Source organism: Mercurialis annua, linkage group LG7 (genome assembly GCF_937616625.2).
Source record: "Mercurialis annua linkage group LG7, ddMerAnnu1.2, whole genome shotgun sequence".
NCBI classification, from domain to species: domain Eukaryota; kingdom Viridiplantae; phylum Streptophyta; class Magnoliopsida; order Malpighiales; family Euphorbiaceae; genus Mercurialis; species Mercurialis annua.
The window spans coordinates 7921355-7947799 of record NC_065576.1 but is presented as its reverse complement, the minus strand read 5'-3'; the positions used below and the strand labels follow the sequence as shown (position 1 = coordinate 7947799).

At 30.1% G+C, this 26445-nt stretch overlaps 1 protein-coding gene, 1 long non-coding RNA gene and 1 pseudogene across 2 annotated transcripts; 1 reads left to right on the top strand and 2 right to left on the bottom strand.

Moving 5' to 3' along the window:
• Positions 1 to 6474: 6474 nt before the first annotated feature.
• On the bottom strand, positions 6475 to 12166 carry LOC126657339 (protein DETOXIFICATION 27-like). Its single transcript, XM_050352012.2, has 8 exons — positions 11726 to 12166; positions 10860 to 11401; positions 10256 to 10342; positions 10094 to 10150; positions 7705 to 7943; positions 7490 to 7608; positions 6711 to 6800; positions 6475 to 6630 (listed from the first exon to the last, which is right to left on the bottom strand). The coding sequence occupies exons 1-8, from the start codon at positions 12017 to 12019 to the stop codon at positions 6583 to 6585; spliced, it is 1476 nt and encodes a 491-aa protein (XP_050207969.1). The 5' UTR covers positions 12020 to 12166; the 3' UTR covers positions 6475 to 6582.
• Positions 12167 to 12427: 261 nt separating this feature from the next.
• On the top strand, positions 12428 to 15776 carry LOC126657342 (uncharacterized). Its single transcript, XR_007633298.2, has 2 exons — positions 12428 to 13566; positions 14940 to 15776. It is a non-coding gene; the product is annotated as an uncharacterized LOC126657342 (long non-coding RNA).
• Positions 15777 to 19900: 4124 nt separating this feature from the next.
• Positions 19901 to 22382, bottom strand: LOC126656716 (uncharacterized; annotated as a pseudogene).
• Positions 22383 to 26445: the final 4063 nt, after the last annotated feature.

Below are 26445 nucleotides of genomic sequence, written 5' to 3'. Positions count from 1 at the left end.
AAAAGAAGGGAAATGAAATTAATTGTCCAACTTTTTCATGAGCCATTTCAATTTTTGATTCCATGATTTCACCAGTTCATTCTTCGATTCCATAATTTCACCAGTTCATCACTTTTCTTCCTCGTCTAATAGAGCAAAACCTAGGATTTTAAAGGGTGTTACTATTCGCTGTCTCTTTTTTACTATCCACCTTTCCTATTATTACTTAACCCTTTACTCTGTTTTTATTTTAAAAACAAAAAACCGATTACTATCATCATCTCATTCAAAGACCAACGAAGAAAAGTTACAATTATTTAGTAAAAATGTCAGAAAGAGATCGAGATATCCGACAAAAACCAAAGGTAAACGTCCGATTTTATTTTTCTTTACGATTTTTCTCGGCGCGGCGGCGACCAGAAACGTCGTCGCCACCGCCTATAATTTTTTTTTTTAAAATAATGAGTTATTTAACATTAAATAATTAGTTTGTCTAAAAATTAGTTTAGTATAATATAAGTAAATTAATTTTTATTATAATTAATAGTTTATGTTTTAATTTTTAGAGAATTTAACTTAGAATTTAGGAGTTATAACTTAGAATTTAGGGTTTATAACTTAGTGTCTAATTTTAGAGTTTACGGTTCACCTATAATTTTATTTTTTTTAAATAATAAATTATTTAAAGTTACATAGCTAATTTGTTTAATAAATTAATTTAGTATAATACAAGTAAATTAATTTTTGTTATAATTAAGAGTTTGTTGTTAATTTTTTTTGAGAATTTAACTTAGAATTTAGAGTTTATAACATAAAATTTAGAGTTTATAACTTATAGTTTAGGGTTTATAATTTAAAGTTTAGGATTTATAATTTAGTGTCTAATTTTAGGGTTTAGGGTTAGTTTTGAATTTTTTATGTTAATTATTGTTATAATTAAGCTATTTTGAGTGATATTGTTGTGTTTGAGTGTTTCAGGATAAAAGCATGGAAATCGATGAGTTTCGGGTTTAATGTGAGCATTCTGAAGGTTTCCGAAGTAAAGAGACGCTAAAAGTACAATTACAAACCTGAGAATCTGACCCTGCTGCACTATTTTACGATTTTGGATTATTTAGAAGCTTTTAACGAGTTTCTGTTCTTCATATGAAATAAAATAGACATCCTAAGTTTTCCAGGGGTTCAAGATCCAACTCATTTGTACGTTTCTACACCGAGTTATCAAATTTTAAACTTCATGGTCATGCAGCGGAAAGGGTGTCTCGAATCGAGACACTAACTTAAGTTAGTTGTCTCGATCCGAGACAAAATAGAATTCTGGATAGATTATAGTGTCTCAGATCGATACACTATTATAAGTTAGCTATCTCAATCCGAGACAAACCCCTTTGGAAAGGATTTCAGCTCATTTCAAGGGCAAAAAGGCTTGGTACCACTTCCATTTTTGGCTAGACGCAACTTATACTTGATATCTTTGTTTCCCATCTTGTAAGTCTTATATAAGGCACCTTATCTCCATATTAGGGATACAACTCAAATACACTTCATCAGTGACGAAGTTAGACCGCAATTTGAGGTAGGGCACAATTTAATTGAAAAATATTAAAATTTATGCTACAAAAAATACGTCTAATAGTGAAAAAAACAAACCTTTACGACTTGATACAATTTAATCTCAATTTTTAATTTTTGTAATAATAGCTAAATTGCATTTTGTTTTGTAATAATAGGCAAATTGGTGGCCAAACTTGTTGTTTTTAATTAAGATATTAGACTATTATTATTTTTTGATGAAGAATAATATATATTAAAAGTCACAAGAAGTGGCAAAAATACTCCAAAAAAATTACATAAAAAGTGCAATATGACTATTATTACAAAAATTAAAAGATTTGATTTAAATTACAATAAATCGTAAAAGTTTGACTTTTTCACCATTAGACCTAAAAAATATACATTAAAAATACATTTTTATGTATTTAAGATAAGATATTTTTATAAAATTAGTAAATTAATTAAAATATTTTAAAGGGAATTTTGTTTTGAAGAAGTTTGAGGTAGGGCTAAGGCACTATCTGGCCCTATCCTAGCTTCGTCTATGCACTTCATAGATAATTTTTCATCTAGTTTTAGTTGTCTCTTTTAGTTAGGAGTAGAGTAGTTTTAGGATTTTGTGCCTCTATAACTCCCACGATTATTGGTGAGTTTGAAGCTTTTTAATTTGTTGTGAGAACAAGATCATTCTTATTAATGCAAGCTTATTTAATATTGAATTTTCACTATCTTATACTCCCTCCGTCCCATTTTATTTGTCCACTTTCTAATTTCATACATATTAAGAAAACTTTAATTACTAACAATTCTTTCCTTTGTACCCTTCGTGATTATTGAGTTAATTAAGAATTACTATATTAGAAAAAAAATAGTCATTAAATTTTTGCATTAAAAATGTAAGATAGTCAAACATATGTATTTATGGTACAGAATATTCTATAAATTATATCCATTTATATTAAGGGTAGAAGAGGAACATATGTGTATATAATACAAATGTGACAATCATTTTGGGACATACAAATATAGAATAGTGGACAAATAAAATGGGACGGAGGGAGTATGATTTATTGTTCTATATTACTGCTTAAAGTAATCATTATAATCTTCATTATGCTAATTAGTTATTGCTTAGTAGTTGATGTATGCTTAGTTATGAGTAGGTAAACCCCTAGTCTAGAGATTGTTTATGGTTACCATACATTATTGCTAGATGATTGGTTAGAGTTGTATGGATAAGGGTTTTATTTTGTTTATTAATATTCATGCCTAGATTAAGTTGATCCCTTAATCTTTGATTAGTGTTTGATTAATGAGGGCTAGGAATTGTTTTGGCATGATTAGCAACCCTTAGGCGCTTTTAATTATTGTCTTTGATCCTTTAATCACTTAGTTGTTCAATTGTTGTTTGTTTAATAATTTAATTGTTGTTTGCTTGAGTTTAATTCCGCAGTGTTAATCGAAAACCAATCACTCGTTTGCTAAACGAATTGGAGTTCAAAATCATATTTCATTCACTTTAAACCTCTATCTTTGTGGGTTCGACAACCCAGACTTGAAGTCAGCTTTATTACGATTTGGTGAGTAAAATTATCAACAAGTTTTTGGCTCCGTTGCCGGGGATGAGGTTGCGTTTAATTGATTGAAAGTATTTTGAAATTCGGTCGAGTTAGCTTTATTTTCTGTTTTTATTTTAGTTGTTAGTTTTTTCTTTTCGTGATATACGCTTGGTGTTCTTGTTTGTGGTTGCGTAGGAAATTTTGGATTTTATTGGTTTACCTTTAAATATTCTTTTTGATAGAAATTATGGTCGGAAAAGTAATGGCATGGAATCAAAGTTATTTATCGTACCAAGAGATTAAGTATAATTGTGATGTTTGTGGGAATTTTAGTCATACCGGAGATGAGTGTCCCGAACTCTATCCGGAGTGGAATGACCATTTCAATTATGTGGTGATCAATGACAAACTAGTGACCCCTATTCCAAATTGTATGATCCGGGGTGGCACAACCCTCTGAATTATGGTTGGGACAATTATTGGGAGAATTTCAATGAAAACTTGAATTTCAACTCAAGTTATCAACCACGTCAAAACCAATGGGACTTCAACTCCAATTTTGACAATGAACTACAACAATCACATGAGTTTTATAAAAATGGAATGTTTGATGAGGGGAGTAAGCTTGACAAGTTGCTAGAAAAGTTTGATAAAATGGAACTTGAGACCAAGAAAAGGGAGAAGAATCAAGCCGCCATTATCCATCGCCTCGAGATTCAAATTTCACAATTGGCACTTATACTCCAAGCAGTGCCTAAGGCAAGTGCGGAGGTTGTGATTGATATAAAGAAGCCTTATGTGAGACCACCTCCTCCTTATGTACCAAAAGTTCCTTTTCCGAGTCGACTCAAGAAGGCGTCGGACAACGAAAGGGGATTACTAGTCGAAATTGAAGCTACTCTAACACAACATGCTATGGCCATATATTTGAAAGATGATGGTGCTTTAGTATAACATCCTCCCACGAAGGTTCACATAGAGATCGAAAGAGAAGAGTGTGAGGATGTTGAACTTGAAGTTCTAATTTCCAAGCCACTTACTTGTCCTAAGAGCTTAAATGATGAAAGTGGGGAGAAATTTGGTATTACTACTCTATGAGGAAATCTACAATTCCTTTGATTATAAAGATCCATTCTTAGAGGATTATTTGACGAATTTAGCGAAAGATTCAAAATTCGTCGCTAAATTCATCGGTAAACATATTTAGCGGCAAATTTTGAATTCATCACTAAAATCCGCTGCTAAATTCGTTTTTACTAGTAGTGAGAACTTATGAGAGAGTTTTGTTGATCCTTTTCACTATATATGTATATTAATTGATGGAGAGATAGATCTAGATATAAATATAGATGGCAAAACAAGTATTTAATTATCAAATCGATTGGAACTATTTATTTAAAGACTATATAATATATTGTTACGTTTATAGTTAATCATGCTAATCAGCAATACAAGTGATTAAATAATGACCTAATCACTCAAAAACCCCTCACCTTTGAACTTTTTTTCAATTCCACCTCACATTGAAAAGTTATCAATTTTGCCCACTTTTAAATTTTTCGTTTTCGATTGTACCCTGAAGCATCTAATTGGCCTCTTTTCTCTTGGATAATATTTAAAATAAATTTTTCATATTTAAAACATATTCTATATAGACACCAATGATATAAATTGAACAAAAAAGCCTATTCCTTACAAAATTCTCTATATATTTTTAATTAATTTAATTAAATCTAAATAAATTTAATATATGCATAATTAATTTTTTAAATTAAAAAATCGTCAAAATTCAATGTGGAAGAAATCAGATATGGTTCGGTCAGATCTGGCCTTTCTCTCCTTCCTCCACGGGAGGAGGACCTCCTTCCATGGAGGAAGGAGAGAACAGGTCGTCCTCATTCCATGGAGGACAAGCAGGTCGTCCTCCTTAATGAGCAGCCTGCCATGGAAGGAGGACGACCAAAGCTTGCTCGTCCTCTTCGGGTTTGAAAAATACGGTGGTGGATTCAGAGCCGAAAGTTAACTTATGTCGGTTTTTTTGTTTATCTACAAAATTAATTAATAATTTCAATTAATATTAATTTAATTGTGGGTTTTTTATTAATTTTTAAAGATAAAAGATGTTTTTGTACTTTTCCAAATAGAAAAAGATATAATTGTTTCCTTAGATTTAGTTATGTGGATGATTTCATCCTTCAAGTAAAAAGATTATCAAAAATTATCAAATTAGAGTACAATTGAAAACGAAAAATTATAAAGTGGGTAAAACTGATAACTTTTCAATGTCGGGGTGGAATTGAAAAAAAGTCCAAAGATGAGAGGTTTTTAAGTGATTAGACCTTAAATAATTGGATAAGTTCTTGGATACATTCATGACTCCATATTCCAATGGAAAAATAAGTTTATATATTTTTAAAAATAATAGGGCTTTTTTTAAAAATAGCTCTTCTTTGATTTTTTTTTTTACAGAAATATCCTTTCTGGTAGTTTATTGGTAGACTATTGGTAACTCATTGATAGACTATAGGTAAAAAAAGTATTTTTGCAAAAAATTTAAAAAATGAAACACGAAGTGTAATTTTACATAATATTATGATAATAATCTGTTAATTTTATAATTTATGATAAATATATTCAATTTTTGTTTTAGATGTATTTTCGACAAATAATTGGGTAACGTTTTGGATACATTCACTCAAATGGAAAAATAATTTCATTTATTCTTATAAATATTATGATATTAATCAGTTAATTGTATAATTTGTGTTAAATATATCTAATTTTTATTTTAAGTCTATTTTCGGACAAGTAGCTTCATTTTAAAATTATATAATTTTTTTCTAAATTGAAGTAAGTATCTCGTTGGATAAATTAATCATTCATTAAATTTAAAAGTAGGTTTAAAATGAGGGTTGAATATTTGTAATAAATTACAAAATTGATGAATCAAATTGTTATAATTTTTAAAAAAAAATTATCATTCAGTTTAAATATATAGATAAATAAAATAATTTACCCCTTCAAATTCAAATATCGCACTGATGAGTTGAATCTATATGGCTAAATGATTAAAAAAGGTCAGATTTTCATTAAAATTTCACAAGTCTAAATTTTCTAATTTTATCCAATTTGTCCTGACACGCAAAATTTCGTTTCAATTATGTCCAACTATATGATTTTACTTATTTGGCACTGATGTGTGGCATGCCACATCAGTCCCACGTAGGCGCCACATCAGTAAAATCGCGTATTTGAACATTATTGAAATAAAAATATGTGTTTTAAGATGATACAGATAAAATTCTAAAGTTGGACTTTTATAAAAAAAATAGAAAATTTTGCCTTTTTTAATCATTTGTCCAATTTTAATTTAACATACCAATAGAGCCAAATACTTTTCTACTGCTATAGAATTGAGGAATCTGTCTCTTTTTACATTACAATATGATTAGCATTTATTCATAAAAAATTATTATGTATTTGTAATAATTCATTTAACCTCGGACCATTTTTGGACACGCATGCTTGCTATTTCAGCCTGCATGCAAAGTTACTGCAATTAGTATTTCACTTCAGTTTTAAGACAAAAGTAATTACAAGTATACGTAAATAAATTACCTCTTTATCCCAATCACATCGAAGGACAATGATAGCCAATATCAAGGTTTGAATTGCCGTTCCACCAAAAATCATTCCAGCCCAAATTCCCTGTTTATATTTGGTTCAGTTTGTGGTATAGGATTATATATCTATACTATATATAAAAGCACGGATAGAAGGAACAGTCAAATTTACTGAATAATTCTTTTTAGTTTAGTACTAAATAAAAATTTTATAGTCATTAAATAATTAGTTATTTAATTAATCATTAATCACTATTGTAAATAAAGTTCTAATTAGAATAGGTAGCTAAATTATCTCCAATTTAGTTTTTAGTATGTAAAAAATAACTAAATCGTCTCCAAATTAGTAGAAATACCTATCTTTTAGTTTGATTGAACTACAAAATTAAAATACTATATTTGGTTAATATATATTATTTAAATTTTTATCTTATTATTTTTAAAGATATTATTAATAAAATTAAGTTAATTAATTAATTATGGTTATTATAAAACCAAAAGAAGAATAAATTCAGTATGAAAAAATATTTAATAACCGAATATATTATATTTACTTTTACAAAAATTCTTAACTAATTTAATATTAATTATAAATAAAAAATTAATATAATTATAATAAATTTACTAATATGTACATTGACGAGTTACGTTACGAGCCACGTGCATAACACGCAATTCGAAACTAGTTACATATAAAAATACGGACGGGAACATATACATTTACGTTAATTAAATTAAATTTGTAATTTAATACTATAAGAAACAGTTACGTACCATAACCCCAAGGTCAAAAAACCAGCCCATTAAGAATCCAAGTGGAGCTCCAATCAAATAATAGCAACCCAAGTTTATATATGCCACATACTTTTGCCATCCTGATCCAACAGCAACCCCTGTATAAAAATAAATTTAAAGCTCGATTTTATTATAATCTGAATTTAACTCTAATTAAATTAATCAAAATATTGAATAATATATGTTAAAGTTACCTGAAAGAATAGGTTGAACGCTGTTGAGCAAAACAGTAAAAGCTAGAAGAACAGAGAGTTTATTTACTGCGGTAAGAACAGGTGGACTTGAGGTGAATATCCAACCCAATTGATTATTAAATAATAAAATCAATATCCAGAAGAAAAATCCAATAATAACTGATGTTGTCACTGATACAGTTGTGGCAAATTTAGCTCCTTTTCCATTCCCAGCTCCCAGCTCATTTGCTACTCTTACTCTGCATCAAACCCATCTACTACTCAACATCATTGATTTAACTATGGCTACAATAACAATTGAATATGTAAATTTTTTTCAAAATAAAAAGAATAGTTGATTGGAATGCCGCATGATTCGGATAAATCAATTTTAAAAAATATTAAATCGATTTCGAAAATTTAGATAGATTTCCAACAAATTAACCAAATTGAAAAAGATTTTCAACGAATTAGTTATATTAAAATAAATTTACAACTTTTTAATGTTTTAAATATATCTATCTATACTATATATAAAAGCACGAATGGGGAAAGATACATTTACGTTAATGCCCTTAATACTTTATAAAATATAATATTGACTAAAAAACTGTTAAGATAATTATTAGAGTTAGAGTACTAACTAAAATAAACAACTTATGTCAAGATAATTGTCTAGAGTATTTTTAAACATTTAATTATTACTATTTCAATTATTATTTAATCATCTAGAATTCTAATCAACGTAAATAACTAAATATAGTTATTAGAGTTAGAGTACTAATTAAAATAAACTATTTATGTTAAAATAATCTTCTAGAATACTAATTAAAATAGATTATTTTAAATATTAATTATTACTATTTTTATTATTATTTAATCATCTAGAATTCTAACTAACGTAAACTACCCCTAATAAATTATTATTTGATAGTCTTTACTTATATTTTCTATAAATAAGATAAACTATTGCTAATTAACTACCATTTGAAATATTATTTAATACTTTATACTTAAATATAATTTATATTTATAGAAATAATTATTAATTAAATATAAATATAATTACCCTAATTCATAATAAATATAATTATCATTATTTGATGAGTAACACTACGAGCCACGTGTGAAACACGTAAAGCGACACTGATTTTTAGAAAGTCGAAAAGATTTGGCTTTTTAATACCGTTTAATTATTTATAATTTGTTAATGAAGTATTTAACTGTTCTGAAAATAAATGAAACTCGTTTAAAATATCATCTTTTGGATTTATATTCAAATCCATTTTGTGAAATTTTATTTAAAAGTACATTACAAAAATTAACTATTGGAGCCTATTTCAAATATGATGGACTTTTTAATCTGAATATGGAAAAATTCTTAGGTAGACTCAATCTATCACGTTATTCGTGGATTAAAACTATCATATTATGACACGTCATTGAAATAAGGGCACTATCGTAATATTACTATTTAAAAGTATAAAAATCTAACAAATAAAATAACGATAGTGTCATAATATGATAGATTAGTTCACGGATGACGTGTTAGACTCAGTCTGTTTAAGAATCTCTCACGAATATAATGGATTAAAAATCATGATTTTAGCTTATTATGAAAGATTTTTCAAAAATTGTTTTTTTAGAGTTTTAAACATTTAGTTGAAATAAAGTCTAAATCAATGATTCAATTATTGAGATAGCCAGGGATTGTTTTAATGGTTGCCATCAGCATCAGTGGTAGGGACTGACGATCTGTATGTTTTTTATGCTCTAACTGACTTCCTATATAAGTTTATTTTAGGACCACTGTAAGCTTAGGCTAAGGATAACAACAAAACACAAAGTTAAACATATTATAATTATATGATTTATATACGATCCATATTAATTTTTACTGTTTAAATGATATTTCCTTAGATTTATTATACATTTAGGATTTTTATTATTTCTGTTGTAATTTTATATTTGTAAATTGCTCACTTTGGCTAGGTTTATTTTTAGAACTAATTTTTGTGGAGTTGATTTTGGGTGACACAATTGTTGTCGAGTAACCCTAATATTCTGTAATTTCTGACCCGTTTACTGTGGTTAGAATTGAGACTCATGTAGTCGAATTTTCATTATATGAATGAAATAATATTTTTGGCAAAAAAAATAAATAGTTAAATAGCACTTCATATTTATATGACTTACAATCGATCTATTAAATTAAAGAAATTGATGCGTAGAATTAATTTAATTTTCGTACTATGTATATTCGCATTGATTCAATTAATAATAAATTGTGTTTGAATCCACTTGATGTAAACACTAGCCGTTTTGACATTTAGACTGATAGGCTCCACATATATAGGCGAAAGGATACTTTAATCAATGCTAAGCAGAAGAAATAGGGAAAAGGAAGTACCCGGTAGCTGCGAAGAATGCGAGAGGAATCATCATCTCCCATCCATTGATGGTCATACTGCCACACAACAATAATTCATGCCAGTCCAAACATATTAAATTACTAAAATCAAATCAAACCAAACATACAAACAAATGAGATATATTTAATATAATATCGTACCATATAGACAACGCATCAACTGCAATTTCTGCGTTCTTTAAATTTCCTGTCATCAAGATAAGTATTCTGTAGTACCAATTCTCCAAGCTATTTCCACCAACCAAAAATATACATTTGTAAGATATTGAAATTTTTAATAATAGACAATTGAAAGGTTTACCACATTTAAATATGCTACATAGATATGTAAAGTATGGATGAAAAACATATATATGAAAATTTATAAACATACTATAGTTATTTCATTTAAATTAGTTATATAAATAAGTAAAGTAAATATTTATTACTGAAAAGTTATATAATTTATTTAATATTTCATTCTCGCGAACTAAATACTATTAATAGTCATATTAAAATGAAAACTGTTAAAATAAGATGATGCAAGCATAATCAATTAGAATAATCACAAAAGACATAGGATCAATTTTAAACAATGTTAAATATATAATCAGACACACGATCTTAATCAAATCAAATAAAACCAAATTAGTGTTCTTTATAGACAACTAGTTACGTATTATACTTGGCCAATGAAAAATTTTAGAAACGTTAAAATCTTTGAGTAAGTAAGAATTTTGAAAGAGGAAAAAACCCTAATTATTACCAGAGCATGACACCAGAAGCAGCAGAGAGTTTAGTGAACTCCCAGAGACCAGAAAAAGCTTCAACGGAGAAACCCTTCCAAGTAAGAGGACAGCCACCAAAAACCGAGTACCCAAAGCACCCAAAAACAATAATCCACCAAGAAAAATTCAAAGTCATGGCGGTTCCGATCACACCAAGCTGAAATCTCGACACTAAAAGCCAACTCACGAACACATGCACCACCAGACCAACTAAAGAAACCCATGCAATGACTGCATTCTTGAGCTGGCTTTGTAAGAATCTCTGTAATGGGAACTGAAACGCGAAGCCGAAGTGAAGTGGTATCATGTACATGGTTACTACGCCGGATAATTCTGCGACGTCGTGTGGTTGCCCTAATAGCTTTAGCATCGGAGAGGCGAAGATATAGAGAGGCAAAAGCAAAATGCAACATACAAATAATACTATCCATGAACGTTGCATGTATACTCCCAGCATATGGTATTTTTTCGCCCCATAAGCTTGCCCACATAATGTTTCTAATGCACTGGCCATTCCCAACTGATCATATACAAAGAATATAAATTAGACCCCGTTCTAGCAATGCTGAAATAAAAACAAACACTTATTTAGGTTAAATGCAAATTTAATTACGGGAGCCACATTAGCATTTTTATTCAGTGTTTTGATTTGTCAAAAAATAAAAATGGATGTTTGATTTTACTAAATTTAAAGATCGTGTTATAATTACAAAACACATTAAAACTCGTAATACTTTTTTTTTATAAAAATAGAGTTTAAGAGTTTAAAATATTTTCAAAATAAAAACTAAATACCCAAAAATAGAGGAAATTTTCTGCAATATATGAAAGGGAAAAGAGATACCAGGAGGCCCAAGTCAAAGCCAAGAATAACATTATGAGAAATGGCGATGGCAGCAAGTTCAAGATCACCCAAATGACCAGCAAAAGCTTGAGTTATAACAATCATTGAAAAAGAAGTCAGACGGCTAAAGATCGCAGGACCAACAATCGGCCATAACTTTTTTGACTCAATCCAAAATTTTCTTGGAAATTTATATTCTTGACCATCATCATCTTCTTTTTCTTGTTTAACTATATCACCTGAATTCTTCAATAAAGGAGCCTTAAATTCCTCCACTGCACCGTCTTTAGACATATGTAATAATTCTTATCTCTCGCTAATTATTGATTCTTTGATGAAAAAATAAGTCAAGAAATAAGAGTTTAAAAGGCTCACAGTTTGAGCAAAGATGGGTGGTCAAGATGAGTGTGGGACTGATTTCGATCAGTCGGTGTCTGTTCTTTTCATGCTAACACAGAAAATTTATAATTCATTTTTAGGAAATTAAACTAACAAAATAATTCAACGTGTTCTTTTTTCTCGAATAATTCAAAAACAAATTATTTTGTTTAGGTCATTGCATACGACAGCTGATCTTTCTTACTACCTTACAGCCATACTTTAGTTTCTATCCATAAAGTGCTAACGTACAAAAAAGTATATATACAATCATTATTTAATGTTTGCCATTCATAGGTATTTTTCGTAACCAATAATGCTAGGGTGTCAAAATAGGTCCAACATAGGAAGTTAGCATATTAGAACTGAAATTCATTAATGCTATTTTATGCTATATGTTTAAATGAATGTCAAAATGGATTTCACTACTAGAATTTACCTGATACCTCATTTTATCATGTGATTTTGCATATTTGTTAAATTGTTTTAATTTTATTGCCTTATTATTTTTCTTGAGCTATTTCAGGGTCACATGTGCAAGTTGAAGCATTTCGGAAGTTATCAAAGAAAGCAACACCAAGAGCACGTTTATGAACTTGCAATTTTGACTCCTTCAAAAAGATTGAATATATATTTTGGGATATTTAGAGACCTCTTTTGGATTTGTGTTCTTCATAAGATATAAAATAGACACCATAAGCTTTCATACAATCAATTAAGAACCAACTCATTCTGAGGTGTCTATAGGACGTTATGAAGTTCAAAAGTTGGTGGTGCGCATGTTTTGCGATCGCAAAGAGATCTTGACCGTGTTGTATTGAGTGACGATTTTGAAATTCTTAGAGGCCTCTAATTGTAATATCACGTAATTTTCCGGCATGTCTTGCCAAGGTTTCGAATAGTTTCCGATTAGACTCTAATTTCTTATGTGTTAATTTTATCCATGTGTTTATTTTTAATTGGCTCTACTTATTTATTTGATTTTTTGGTTGAGTTTTTGAATTTTTTTGCATGGTGGCATATGAGTTTTATCGGGCTTTAAAATCGTTGCGTTTTGGTTATCGTTCGAAGTTTTAAAACTGATTTAAAGCTTTCAGACGATCGTCTAAAATTTTAGATGAGCGTATGTTCTTTTAAGTAAATTTTGGACGATCGTCCAGTGTTTTAAACGATCGTCTAAACCGGTTTGTATATAAAGCTGAATTTCATTTTAAAACTCATTTTTCTAACAAAACTCAAATTGAAAGCTGCAACACTATTCATCTTCTCTCCCAATTGAAATATCTTACCCTAAGCCTAACTTTGGAGATTTTAAGATCAAATAACATTTTAAAACACCCTTATAAATTAAGAAGATTTTGGTACATGCGTAAAAGGATTTGAAGGATTTTCAAACTTGTTTGTTCTTGGAGCATAAGCATTTCGGTTTTCATTTTTATTTTTCAGATTTTGAACTTCAAGAGGTTAGTAATTATCATTTTGGAATGCTCTTTCAAGTCTTATGTTGAATTCATGTTTGCATGTTGAGTTTTTTTTTTATTTTTCATGCAATTTTTGGCTTGAAACTTTTAAATGATCGCATGCTTTGTCTATGGTTCTTTGAATGTGATTTCTATGTCCTTCAAGGTGTTTTAATGGAGGTTTAATTTCTGGGAATTCAAATGCATGTGAGGTTGATGGGTTAGATGATGTGAATTGATGTTTAAGCATGCCAAGTATGGTGATTTGTACTTTTAAGGTGAATTGTAATGATTTCTTTGAACATGCAACATGATCAATGTTCATTTAAAATCTGGAAATTTATTTGGTTAAGTGTCTTTGCATGATAAGTTTAGGGGATGATATGTATGTTTTTATATATTTGGCATGTTTTGGTGTTTTTGGAAAAATTTAAGTTTAGGAACCAAATTGCAATTTTGGCAATTTGAAGGGCTAAACATTAATTTTGTTAAATAAGTAATTTTGTTGTTTGTTATGTTTGTATGAATGGTTTGTTTAATTTTGTTTGATTTGGTTGGATTTGAGTTGGTTTTAGTTGACTTTAGCGCTAAACGACACTTTTAACAAAATTCAAAAAATATTTTGTAATTTGAACAAATCTGGATATTTTTCCTAGAGGGGTTGTTTTACTAAAAAAATTTGATTAAAAAATTTTATGAAAGAAAATAAAATTGATTTAATATGTTTTGGCTTTTAATTAAGTGTTTTGCCGATTTACGATAATCAGAAAGTTGTTGGCATTTTTGTCATTTGACGATATTGGAGCTATAAGGGCTGATTTGAAAGAAGTTTTATGATGAAAAGTTTTAAAATATTTTAGGATTCGCCTTATAGTCTAGACGCGCTCCGAAAATGTATTTTAGCGGTTTTAACGAAAAATGAGATATTCGTGTTTGAAAGCCGAAATAGTTTCAAAGTTAGAACTCATTCTTGGAAGCAACAACTATTCCAGAGTTGAGAGAAGTTAAAGTTTTCCAATTAATGCAAAGTGCAGCTATTGGTTGGGAGGATGATATTTTGAATGGTTTGTTTATCGAGAGTGATAAACATCGCATAAGGAGTATTCTGTTGAGAATCCGAAATATTAAAGATATATAGTTGGATGTGGAGGTTTGATAGTCGGAGGCAATTTTCTGTCAAAAGTTGTTATAGGGCTCTTAATGGAGAAGAAGTCGGTAATAATACTTCGATTTTGGAAATTTTTATGGTCTTTGGCTTTTCCTCTTTGATAGGAGTAGAAATACTCCTATATTCTATGTGTTTTATATGTCATATATGTGCATTTGACGTTGGTTTTGAGCTTTTTTGTACTCATTTTTGTGTATGAGCATTTCAGGCATAATGTGGGAGTTTTTCATGATATTCAAGCCATTTGGAAGCCATTTTGATCATAATTGAAGCTTTGAGGAAAGTTGTGCGAAGATCCGATGAAAATAGAGACGCCGAGAGCACAATTTCCTACTTGTGAATTTGACCCCTCTGCATTGATTGAAGATTTTGGAGTACTTCGAGAATTTAATCGACTTTATGTTCTTCACAAGAAATAAAGTAGACATCCTAAAATTATCATAGAATCAAGAATCGCCTCATTCCGACGTTTCTACACCGAGTTATGACCTTTTGAAGTTGACAGTTGTGCAGCAGAAAAAGTGCACGAACGTGTAACCTAAAGTGCACGAACGTGTACTTTGGCCGAAGGGAAATTGAAGGCGAAACTGAAGAAAAAAGTGAAAAATTGGCTAAGTGTTGGGGTGCACGAACGTGTACCTTTGGTGCACGAACTTGCACCCGCAGAACCAACAAAATGTGCACGAACGTGCACCAAAGTGCACGAACGTACACTTGAGGGTTCCTGCGACCTGTTTTGGACAAAAATGCCCCGAAACATTGCCAAACACCACCAAACTCGAGGGCACTTCTGGGTTTTCACTAAAACTCGACCTAAAGTCATTCTCTGAGCCAAAAGACATATAAATACGACATTAAGACATTGAAGGAAGGGTTCGCTTAGTTCGCCACATTAGACATTAGTTATTACATTAGTTTAACTTAGTTTTTGATATCCGTTCATCGTTTTAGCTTGTATTCTGAATTTTCTACATTATTGTTTTGGGATTATTGTCGATCAAGGTACGATAACTATTAAGAGATTAATTTTATTGTTTCTTATTCAGCCATGAATTCTTACTACTTTATTGTTGAATTATCTTTAAATATGTGTAGCTAAACCTTTCATTAGGGATTATTAATGGGATTTATGTCTGTTTAAACGAACTGGATTTGTGGGTTGTTGTTATTACTATATTTTAATTATTGTTCTTAACGCTTGAATTTATTTGGCCAATTTATTCATTGTCCTGTGTTTTTGTTTTAGCTCGAGAGAGTAAAACTGGGATAGACCAACATAATTAAGAACATATGAGTTAATTGCGCGAGAGTGAATTGACGAGTACGTGTTCTTAGGGTTTACTTCATAAACATTAATTGATTAGTAATTTAGGTTAATCATTGTGCGAGAGTGAGTAATTAGCCTGTTACTAGTTTGTTATCTGTTTCTGCCTGCAATTGCTCGAGAGAGAATTTTAGGTTCTTACGATTAGCCTGAACCTTAGTAGAACAACCAAATCCATATTCCAATCTGATTAAACAGTATAATGAAAGTTAATAATCCCTAGTCTTCCCATCATTGTTAAAACCTTATTTTCATTACAGCTTTAGTTAATTTTATCCATAATTGTTATTTCAGTTTATTTAGTTTAATAACAACATTCAATTTATCTTTTAACTATCCAAATCGAGTCTCCTAACTGGTTGTCTTTAGTAGCTTTCCCTGTGGGTACGATATCCGGACTTCACAGTCTGTATTACAAGTTGGCATACGTACGCTTGCGTTCACCAACAAGTTTTTGGCGCCGTTGCCGGGGAAAGCGTATCTTTAACAACTAAGTTGGAATAGCTCAGCTTGATTTAGTTTTTTATTTTCTTTTTTTACGCCGTGGGTATTTGTCGATTTATCTTCAGGTACCTTTTCCATGGTGTACTGTTTTTAAAGAAGTGTAATGGCTTGGAATCAGAATTGCGTTGTTTGTGGGAGTTTCTATCACACTGAGGCCGAATGTCCAATACTTTATCCAGCTTTAAATGAAGATGTCAACTTTGTGGGCAGTCAATGTCAAGCTAATGATCCCTATTCCAACATGTACAATTTGGGGTGGGACAACCATCAAAAGTTTTGTTGGAACAACAATTGGGGGAACTTCCATACATATCAAGACCAATGTAATTCTAATTTCAACTTTGGCGATGAACTGCAGTATTCATATGAGACTGAAGAGCATCAGAGAGCTCTAGAAGATTCACTTTCTCGCAAGATGGATATGCTACTTGATATGATGGAAAAGAGTGATGCTGAGTTCCAAAAGATGTCCAAGATTCAGTCCGAATCTATTCACAATCTTGAGGTACAATGTACTCAATTTGCTAGTGCTTTACAAATTGAAAACCAAAACGGGTTACTAACAACAATGGAAGCTACTCCAAAAGAACAAGCCATGGACATAGAGTTGGAGTTGGAAAGCGACAAGGCATTAGTGGAATGTCATTCCACAAAGTTGTCTGCAGAGGGCGAGAAAGGACAGTGTGAGGGTAGTAATCTTGAAGCTTCAGTTCCTGACCCACTTACTTTTTCCATGAGCTTCAATGAGGAAAGTGGGGAGGAATTTGGTATTACAGTACTCTATGAGGAAATCAACAAAACCTTTGACTATAGGGATCCATTCTTAGAAGGGTTTGATTCCGAGTATGACGGAAATAATATCAAACGTATGAATATGCTTAACACTACTCATGTTCTTTATCACAGGGACAATGATTACTCTGTATTATTTGATCTATATTTGAAGGAGCCAACAAAGGAAAGAAGGGAGAAGATGCTACCAAGACGGCTTCCTCATGTTAGGTTGTATTATTAACAACCTTACGCGAAGAGTCTAGCTTTGGACTCTAACTAAAGCGCGTTTGGGAGGCAATCCCAAGGGTATCTTTCCTTTCACCCTTTACACTTTTATGTTTAAGTTGTGCTTTATTTTTTCTATTTCATTGCATTGGAGACAATGCATGAACTAGTGTGAGGGTGGGGAAAACATTATGTTTTATGTTTTTAGCTTAGTTTTTGTTTTTGGTTTTCGTTTTTTGTTCATGTTTGGTATGTAGGATGATTTATGGCGAACCTCTTTATAGATGTTTTTGTATATCTTTTGCTTAGCATGTTCATGCCTTGCTTGTTTGGTTTGTCCTCTATATCATGCCTATGCCGTATTTCTTGCCAATGTCAGAATATTGAAATTTTAGTGTTTATGTCCCCCCTATTTAATGAGTTAGTTAAGTTGTGTTTTTGTGATTGAACAACATGTTTAGAATAACAGTCAAATAACTGTGTCTTTTAGTCGACATGATCTAATAGAATTGAGATGAAAATTTGTACTTCACAATTGTATAATTTATGTTGAAAGTCATTTTTAGGGCATATGAACTTGGCAAGAACATTGTTGAACAACTGAATCTCTGAGCTTTTAAGCAGTATGTATAGAAAATCATAGAGTATTAACCCGATTTGTGAGAAGATTTTGAGCCGTATCGAGAATATTATTTTTATGTCTCACTTGTTGTGGTGTGAGTCAATGCATGTTAATTCTCTAGAATTTGCCATGTGACCGTGGTAAAATTGCATGATTAGTTAAATAAATTGAAAATGATAAATGACATCTAGAAATATCCATTTCTTTAGACCACCTGAAATAGCCTACCCAATTGCCCTTAGATAACCCAAGTTGAGCCTTAGCCTTATTTTTTTTACACCTACATTTACACATTTATCTTTTCTCCTTTACCTCTTTCTACCCATTGGCTTGACAAATTAATAAAGTGTTAAAGGAACAAGTGTGAGGATGTTTAACATCCATGGCTCCTGTTATTATATTGTTTATCTCTTGCGCTATATGATTAGTATGCCTCGTAAAGTTAAGAAAAAGAAAGTGAGAGCAAGAAAAAAAAACAAACAAAAGAAAAAATAGAAATTTGAGTTTAAAAGATGAAAAATCCGAAAAAGCGAAGAACTTGAGGCATGAAATAAAGAAAAAAAGATTGAAAGTTTTTTATGAGCCTAAGAATTTAAGTGTTAGTTCCTTTTGATATTTGATTAGTTTGTCAAGTCACATTACCCATATTTGTTTATCCGTATCACACCTTAACCCAATTCCCGTTACAACCCATGAAAAGTCCATTTTGATTCTTTTTATTTGATTTAATTAGTAGTGGAATTGTGGACTATTGGCAAACTTATGGTAGAATTGCATGTTTTGGCATGAGAGTTTATATTGATTACTCTTAAACACTTGTGTGTGAGAGAGTACCTTGTGAGACACATACTTCTTAGTTGCTATACATGTTGTTTTTCCGTTCAGAGTTTGTAGTTCATCGTTGTTTTGAGATTGTTTAGACCGCCCTAGAGATTGAATTGATTTTTGAGTTATGCAGGAGTGAGTACATTTGAGAATTCTTGGTGTTATTATTTCACGTGTGAGCATTGGACATCATTATTTGTTGTTTTTCTCTCTATGTTGTTCTTCTCTAAAGCATAATTTGATTGATTCATTACTTAAGGGGGGGGTGAAAGTACTTTAATTTCTTATATTCTGACATGGTTGTGTGATTGGCGTTTGGGCATTGTTCGGTATTTGCATGAGGACAAGCAAAAGGTAAGTGTGAGGATATTTGATAGGAGTAGAAATACTCCTATATTCTCTGTGTTTTATATGTCATATATGTGCATTTGACGTTGGTTTTGAGCTTCTTTGTACTCATTTTTGTGTATGAGCATTTCAGGCATAATGTGGGAGTTTTTCATGATATTCAAGCCATTTGGAAGCCATTTGATCATAATTGAAGTTTTGAGGAAAGTTGTGCGAAGATCCGATGAAAATAGACGCCGAGAGCACAATTTCCTACTTGTGAATTTGACCCCTCTGCATTGATTGAAGATTTTGAAGTACTTCGCGAATTCAATCGACTTTATGTTCTTCACAAGAAATAAAGTAGACATCCTAAGCTTTCCATAGAATCAAGAATCGCCTCATCAGTGGCAGACCTAGACCAATAAACTTGAGGGGGCCAACATATAATCAAAATATTATAAATAATTTTTAGTATATTTAGTATTGGACAATTCAAAAGAAAAAATTTATAATACAAAAAATAAAAATATACTATTAAACATAAAAATATATTAAAACATACATCTTAAAAATTTGCACGTCGTTTTTTAAGAGAAGCCCAATCATCAAGTATAGAATCCGAGCTGAAAGTTAGGACGATTTCTTTCTCAATATTGACGACCAAACTATCTGCAAGAAATTCATCCTCCATCTTGTTGCGAAGTCTTGTTTTCACAACTTTCATAGCTGAAAATGCACGTTCACAAGTAGCGGTAGATACCGGAAGAGTTAGAACAAGACGAATCAATCTATCTAAAAGATAATATATCTTAGTTTTTTCTGTCTTCTTCAATACTTGGCACAATTGAGAAATAGAAGACAAATCTTGAAAGTTTGAATCACTTCTTTTGTCAACTTCAAAATGCTGCAACTGAAATCTCAAATTAATGATCTCTTGCATGCTAAAATCTTCAGGATAATACTTCTCTGCAAGAGTGCATATGTTGTCAACATTAAATGACATATAGTCATTCCGCGGATCTAAAGCGGAACTAAGTGTCACTAATTCCATCACTTGTTCAGTAAATCTGTTATGTAATTCTTGTAATTGGCAATCTATAGCAGCATTAAAAATATCAAAATGAAAATGGTGCTCAATGTTGATATCATCACGTTGTCGACGACCTCGACCTTCAACATATCGACCATTTAAATCTGGCACATCAACATTATGCTTTTTTGAGAATGATATGGCGCATGCAAGAAATTTTTCCAACCATCTTCTCGCAGTTTCAGAATGAGTTCTTTAGTGCTCTTCACCAACTGCATAGCATTCAAAAGATCTTGAGATTTTTGTTGTAGAGCTTGACAAAGAGATTCTGTGATGCCCATAATTTTCATCAAATGCAAGATAAATATGAATTCAAAAGATGTAATCCTTTTATGAGCTGTATTAGCATCTCCCCGTTGAGAATAAGTGTTACCGTCTTTTGAAATTCCTTCAAGCACTAAACAAACTGCGTTAAACATTTGAATAAAGCTACAAATAGAAGAAAAATGAGAGCTCCAACGAGTATCACCAGCTCGTTTCAAAGTTCTAATTTGGTTAGCACCCGTTCCTGTTTCAAGTTCATCAATAGTCTTCAAATATTCAATTTCTTCAACTTGAGCAGCTTGTAATTCATCATGACGTTTAGAAGAAGCCCCAATAAGATTAACAGCAAATGACAAATTTGAAAAAAATTCATGAACAGACAAAACCTCCCTAGATGCAGCAACAAGTGCTAGTTGTAAGCGATGAGCTAAACTATGCACATAATATGCAAATGGGCAATCTTTAAGAAATAATGCTTGCAACCCTTTCCATTCACCGCGCATGTTGCTTGCACCATCATATCCTTGACCGCGAATATTTTGAACACTAAGACTATAACGAGAAAGAATATCAGATATCTCATTTTTAAGAGTTAGTGCTGCTGTATCTTTAACATGTGCAAGTTCAAAAAAATGCTCAACCACGAACCCACCTTTATCAACATATCTCAAAACAAGAGACATTTGTTCTCGTTTAGATTCATCACGCGCTTCATCAACAATAAGACAAAATTTAGAGTCTCCAATATCTTCGCGAATTTTACTTCTCACTTTATTTGCAATCACGTTTAGGAGCTGCTTTTGAATTTTAGGTGAAGTATACTTGGCAATTTTTGGAGCATTTCCTAAAACAACATTTGCAACATTTTCATTATATGATGCTAAAAGTTTAACTAACCGGAGAAAATTACCCGGATTTAATGACTCATCAGTTTCATCACTCCCTCTAAACCCACATCCTTGAATAGCAAGCCAGCGTACAACATCAATAAAAGTTTTAACACGTAGTCTACTTTTTATGATATCTTCAGAATTTGCAGTATTAATAATTGTATCAATGTGTCTGGATTGCTTCATTAAATCAGCACAAGCTTTCACATTATTATTATGAGGCGAGCAAGGATCATCTCCAATATGCTTCAAAAAAGCACAGTTCTTTCCACTATTAACTTTTTTCCAACTTTTAAATCCTTGGACTGTAAATACATCCCAACCAGGTCGTCCACTTGCTTTTGTGTTAAAAATATAACATGGTAGGCAATAAGCAGCATCTTTAGAAGGAGAATATTCAAGCCAACTACTAAATTGCATATACCAAGAAGCTTGAAAACGGCGAGGATGTTTTTCCTCAGATAATGGAAAGTCTGATTTAGTAATTTGATAAGGACCATATTTCAAATAAGCTCTTCGGATCTCATCTCGTTGATTAACATGATATTCCCATATTTGTCGAGTAACCCAGGGTCACGTTGTAACGAACTAATATTAAATTCTGCAATATCTAAGAATGGATTATCAATATTTAGTTGTTTTTCTTGTGTGGTAGTTTCTTCGTTTGCTTTTTGAAATTTAGATTGACGCTCTTCAGAACTTGAAATATTAATATTATGATCTTGTACCGCATCTACACTACCCTCTGATTCATGACTGTTTTTTGGTTTGAAAAAAAAGTTTATATTTTTTTGTTTGCTCATGGTACCTTCAAAGTTAAAACAATCTACAAAAAGAAATATAAAAAATATATTAGATACATCAGTTTGATAAAATAATAAATATATTAATAAATAGTTTTTTTATTTAATTAGTAATTCAAATTTCAATTTGATGTCTACAAACTGTAAGAAAATTTAACAATATGTAGCAATATTATAAAAGTTAAATTCATCTAAATTTAAAAAAATTATATAGTTAATTTTATATAGTTAATTTGTGAGTGACAAAAATTGTTTGACAATATAAAAAATCATGATTACTTCTTGAATTCCTTTAAATATGGCTGAACTTAAAAATTTGGTACATATATATGATTTGTGAGTAAAAATATTGTTTGACAGTTTAAAAAAAGGGTTAAATGCAAATTCATACACCAACTTTGACCTAATTTGCAATTACAACATAATCTTTGAAACTTGGCAATGTCAGTAACCAACTTTACACTTTTGGCAAATCGATACACCAAACTCAAAAAACACTAACGTGGACATTGTAATAAACCGCCATTTGTCGTTTTATGATTGGCCGGTGTACCCATTTGCCAAGAAATGAAAGTTGGTTACCGACATTGCCAAGTTTAAAAGTTTATGTTGTAATTGCAAATTAGGTCAAAGTTGATGTATGAATTTGCATTTAACCCTTAAAAAAATAATGATTATTTCTTAACTTTACTAAATAAAACAATTAATAATAAAAAAAATAATTAGAAATAATTACCTTGAATAAAGATGAATGCTTCACAATCTTGTATTCGACAGCAATAAAATAACTTATATTTGCTTTGTTTAGTTTTTTGTTTAGAAAGTTAATAATAATTTTAGGTTCAATAGGTCCTTATATAGAAAAAATATGAAGGGAAAATCCTATTCAATATAAAATCAGGAGTACTAGTTTATTTAGGATAGATAACCATAATCTCCTAATTAGAATAAAAGATTAGTAATGTAAGGTTTTTTCTTTTTTTAAAAGTGTGGAGTGCAAGTTTCGGCAGCAGATTGTAATTTTCTAATTGGAATAGTAATTTAAAGGGAAAAAATGAAAATTACTTGATTATAGAAAAATAATACCAAAAATACGCGTGTCCCTTAGTTTTTGGGGTCAATACTTGACTTCATTACTAAACTTCTTTAGCACTTGATTAGTAATTATATTCTCACCCAACACTTATTCTTCATAAACACAAAATCACAAACTACATATCCAAAATCACAAGCTATGAAACAAAATGTAAGATAAACCACTCTTGTTCTTTTTCGATTCTTTAATTTATCAGATCTATAAATTGATGGAAACAAAGTTTAAATCGGATTTGAGATTTACTGTAATCTAATTAATTTCAGCAAAGATGAAATCAATTTGATCGTTCAGGCGGCAACGGCACGGAGGAGCAGATCGGAGAAGATGGTTCAGGCGACAACAACTTGGAGGAGCAGATCGGAGAAGAAGGTTCAGGCGGCACCAATTCGGAGGAGCATACCAAAAGCACAAAAGTGTATTAGATCTAATTATTGTAATATTACTGTTGTTGTTGTTTTTCACGCTGCTGTTGCTGCTGTTTTTTTATGTTGCTGTTGCTGCTGTTTTCTGTTTGTTCTTATTACAGCTGTTGTTTTATACAACTACTGTTGTTTTTTTAGTATACTTTCTGTATATTTGTTGTATACATTTACTATACCCTCATATAAGTTTAGTATATATGTTAACACAATTTTAAAATTAAAATAATAAAGTGTATACAAATTAAATAATTTTAATATTATATTGATAATATTATTTGTATGTTTCTTAGTTTGTTATATGTAATGATTATTTATTTTTAATGATTACAATGGTTTGGTATATCTATTGAACATTTTATGTATACTGTACATTTATTATATGTAATTATTTGTTATATGTACTGATTCGTTATACGTACTGACTTTTTTTTAAATAATTATAATATTTACGCTAATCAAATTATGTATACTTTATATACATTATACTGTCTTTTTTTATACTTCAGAAATGCCAACACCTGTTATTATCAGTATTTGACATTACTTTTATATATTTTAAAATAATAAATACACGAAGAATACACAAGGTTTATATATTATTTTAAAATAAAAAAGTATGTATAAATTATACATAAAGTATACACGAAGAATACATAAGGTGTATTTGTTATTTTATAATAAAAAAAATACGTACAAAATATATATAAAATATACATGAATAATACACAAGGTGTATTTATTATTTTAAAATTACAAAATACACACAAAATATACACGAAGAATACACAAGATGTATTTATTATTTTAAAATAAAAAAAGTATGTACAAAATATACATAAAGCATATATGAAGAATACACAAGGTGTATCTATTATTTTAAAATATAAAAAAAAGTACGTACAAAATATATATAAAATATACACGAATAATAGACAAGGTGTATTTATTATTTTAAAATTACAAAATATACACGATTAACATAGTATATTTATTATTTTAAAATTAAAAAATATACACAAAATATACACGAAGAATATACAAGGTGTATTTATTATTTTAAAATAAAAAAATATGTACAAAATAAACATAAAGTGTACACAAAGAATACACAAGGTGTATTTATTATTTCAAAATAAAAAAGTATGTATAAAATATACATAAAGTGTACACGAAGAATACACAAACCATAAATAAATATGTGATTTCAGTGTTGGTGTTATTCCTAATTGTTTCATCTCTTCGAATACAGCTTGTACATCTTAATATATATATATATATATATATATATATATATATATTGTATACTTTATTAAAAGTATAAAAGAGTACACATTACATATTAAAAAAGTGCCTGAAACAATTTTTTAAAAATTGTATTGGATTGATGGCATATATTAATAAATAATATAAATTAATAAATTAAATTAAATATAAAATATGTATATATTTGGCATATAAAAAAATGTACACATTGTATATTAAAAAAATGTATCAAATTTAATTATTTATATCTCATTATATATTAAAATTATTTGTATTGAATAGCTGAAATATAAATAAAATATAATAAAAGATCAGTCTCTATTTTATTACACTATTTGTATACTTTTAGTATAATTTTAATATACCGTCGTAGAATTTTAGTAGAATTTTTTGAACAACAAAAGCAAATTATTTTAATCATCATCTTCCAAGCAGTTACTTAATAGTGTGATGCATGTTGACAACCACCCAAAAATTGCAGAGAAATTTAATTGGTGAGACTATTTTTCCAATCCACAATCAATTAAAGTAAAGAATTTACTCATAGAATTAGTTGACAGATCCGGCAAAGACATCTCTCTTAAGAGCAATAAAAATTCTTGAGATTGGAATGTTTCCCGCAACCAATAATAATAATAAAAGAAAAAAGTGTACAATATCCCAAATTCGACTGATTAGCCCGAGATACAAATTTTACAGGTAAAGCAACATTCTTCCATTTTTGCTGCTAGTGAAAAACATGCCAATGACAATAATCTAATTGCTCACAATTTCTCATCCAATCAATAATTCAAAAACCACCCATTAATCATCAAGTAATCAAATTCCCAAATCAAAAAACACCCAGTACAATTAATCAAATACCCAAATCAAATGACCAAAGGCTCTTGAAGTTCTCCGTACCATCACCGGTGAGCAGATAAGGAAACTTTTGACTGTTTTGTAATTTTTATGGTTAAAAAAATCATTGCGGCTACTAAAAACGGTTCACCGGTCAAAGAACGGAATGAAAATTAGGCCGATGATGGTGGTGGAGATGGTTGACTGTGGAAAGTGACAGCGGTGGAGGTGGAAGATACAAAATGGAAGTATTTTAAGGATAATTTTAATGATAAAAATGGTTGTCAAAAGTTACGTGCTTATGCAAAAGAAAATAGCTAATCACGTGCTTATACAAGACATAAACTTTAGATGCAAATAATTAGGCTGATCACATATTTTTGTAATTAATTTATAAAAACAAGTGCTCAGCCTAATTTCCTCTAATTTAAAAGGTTTCTTT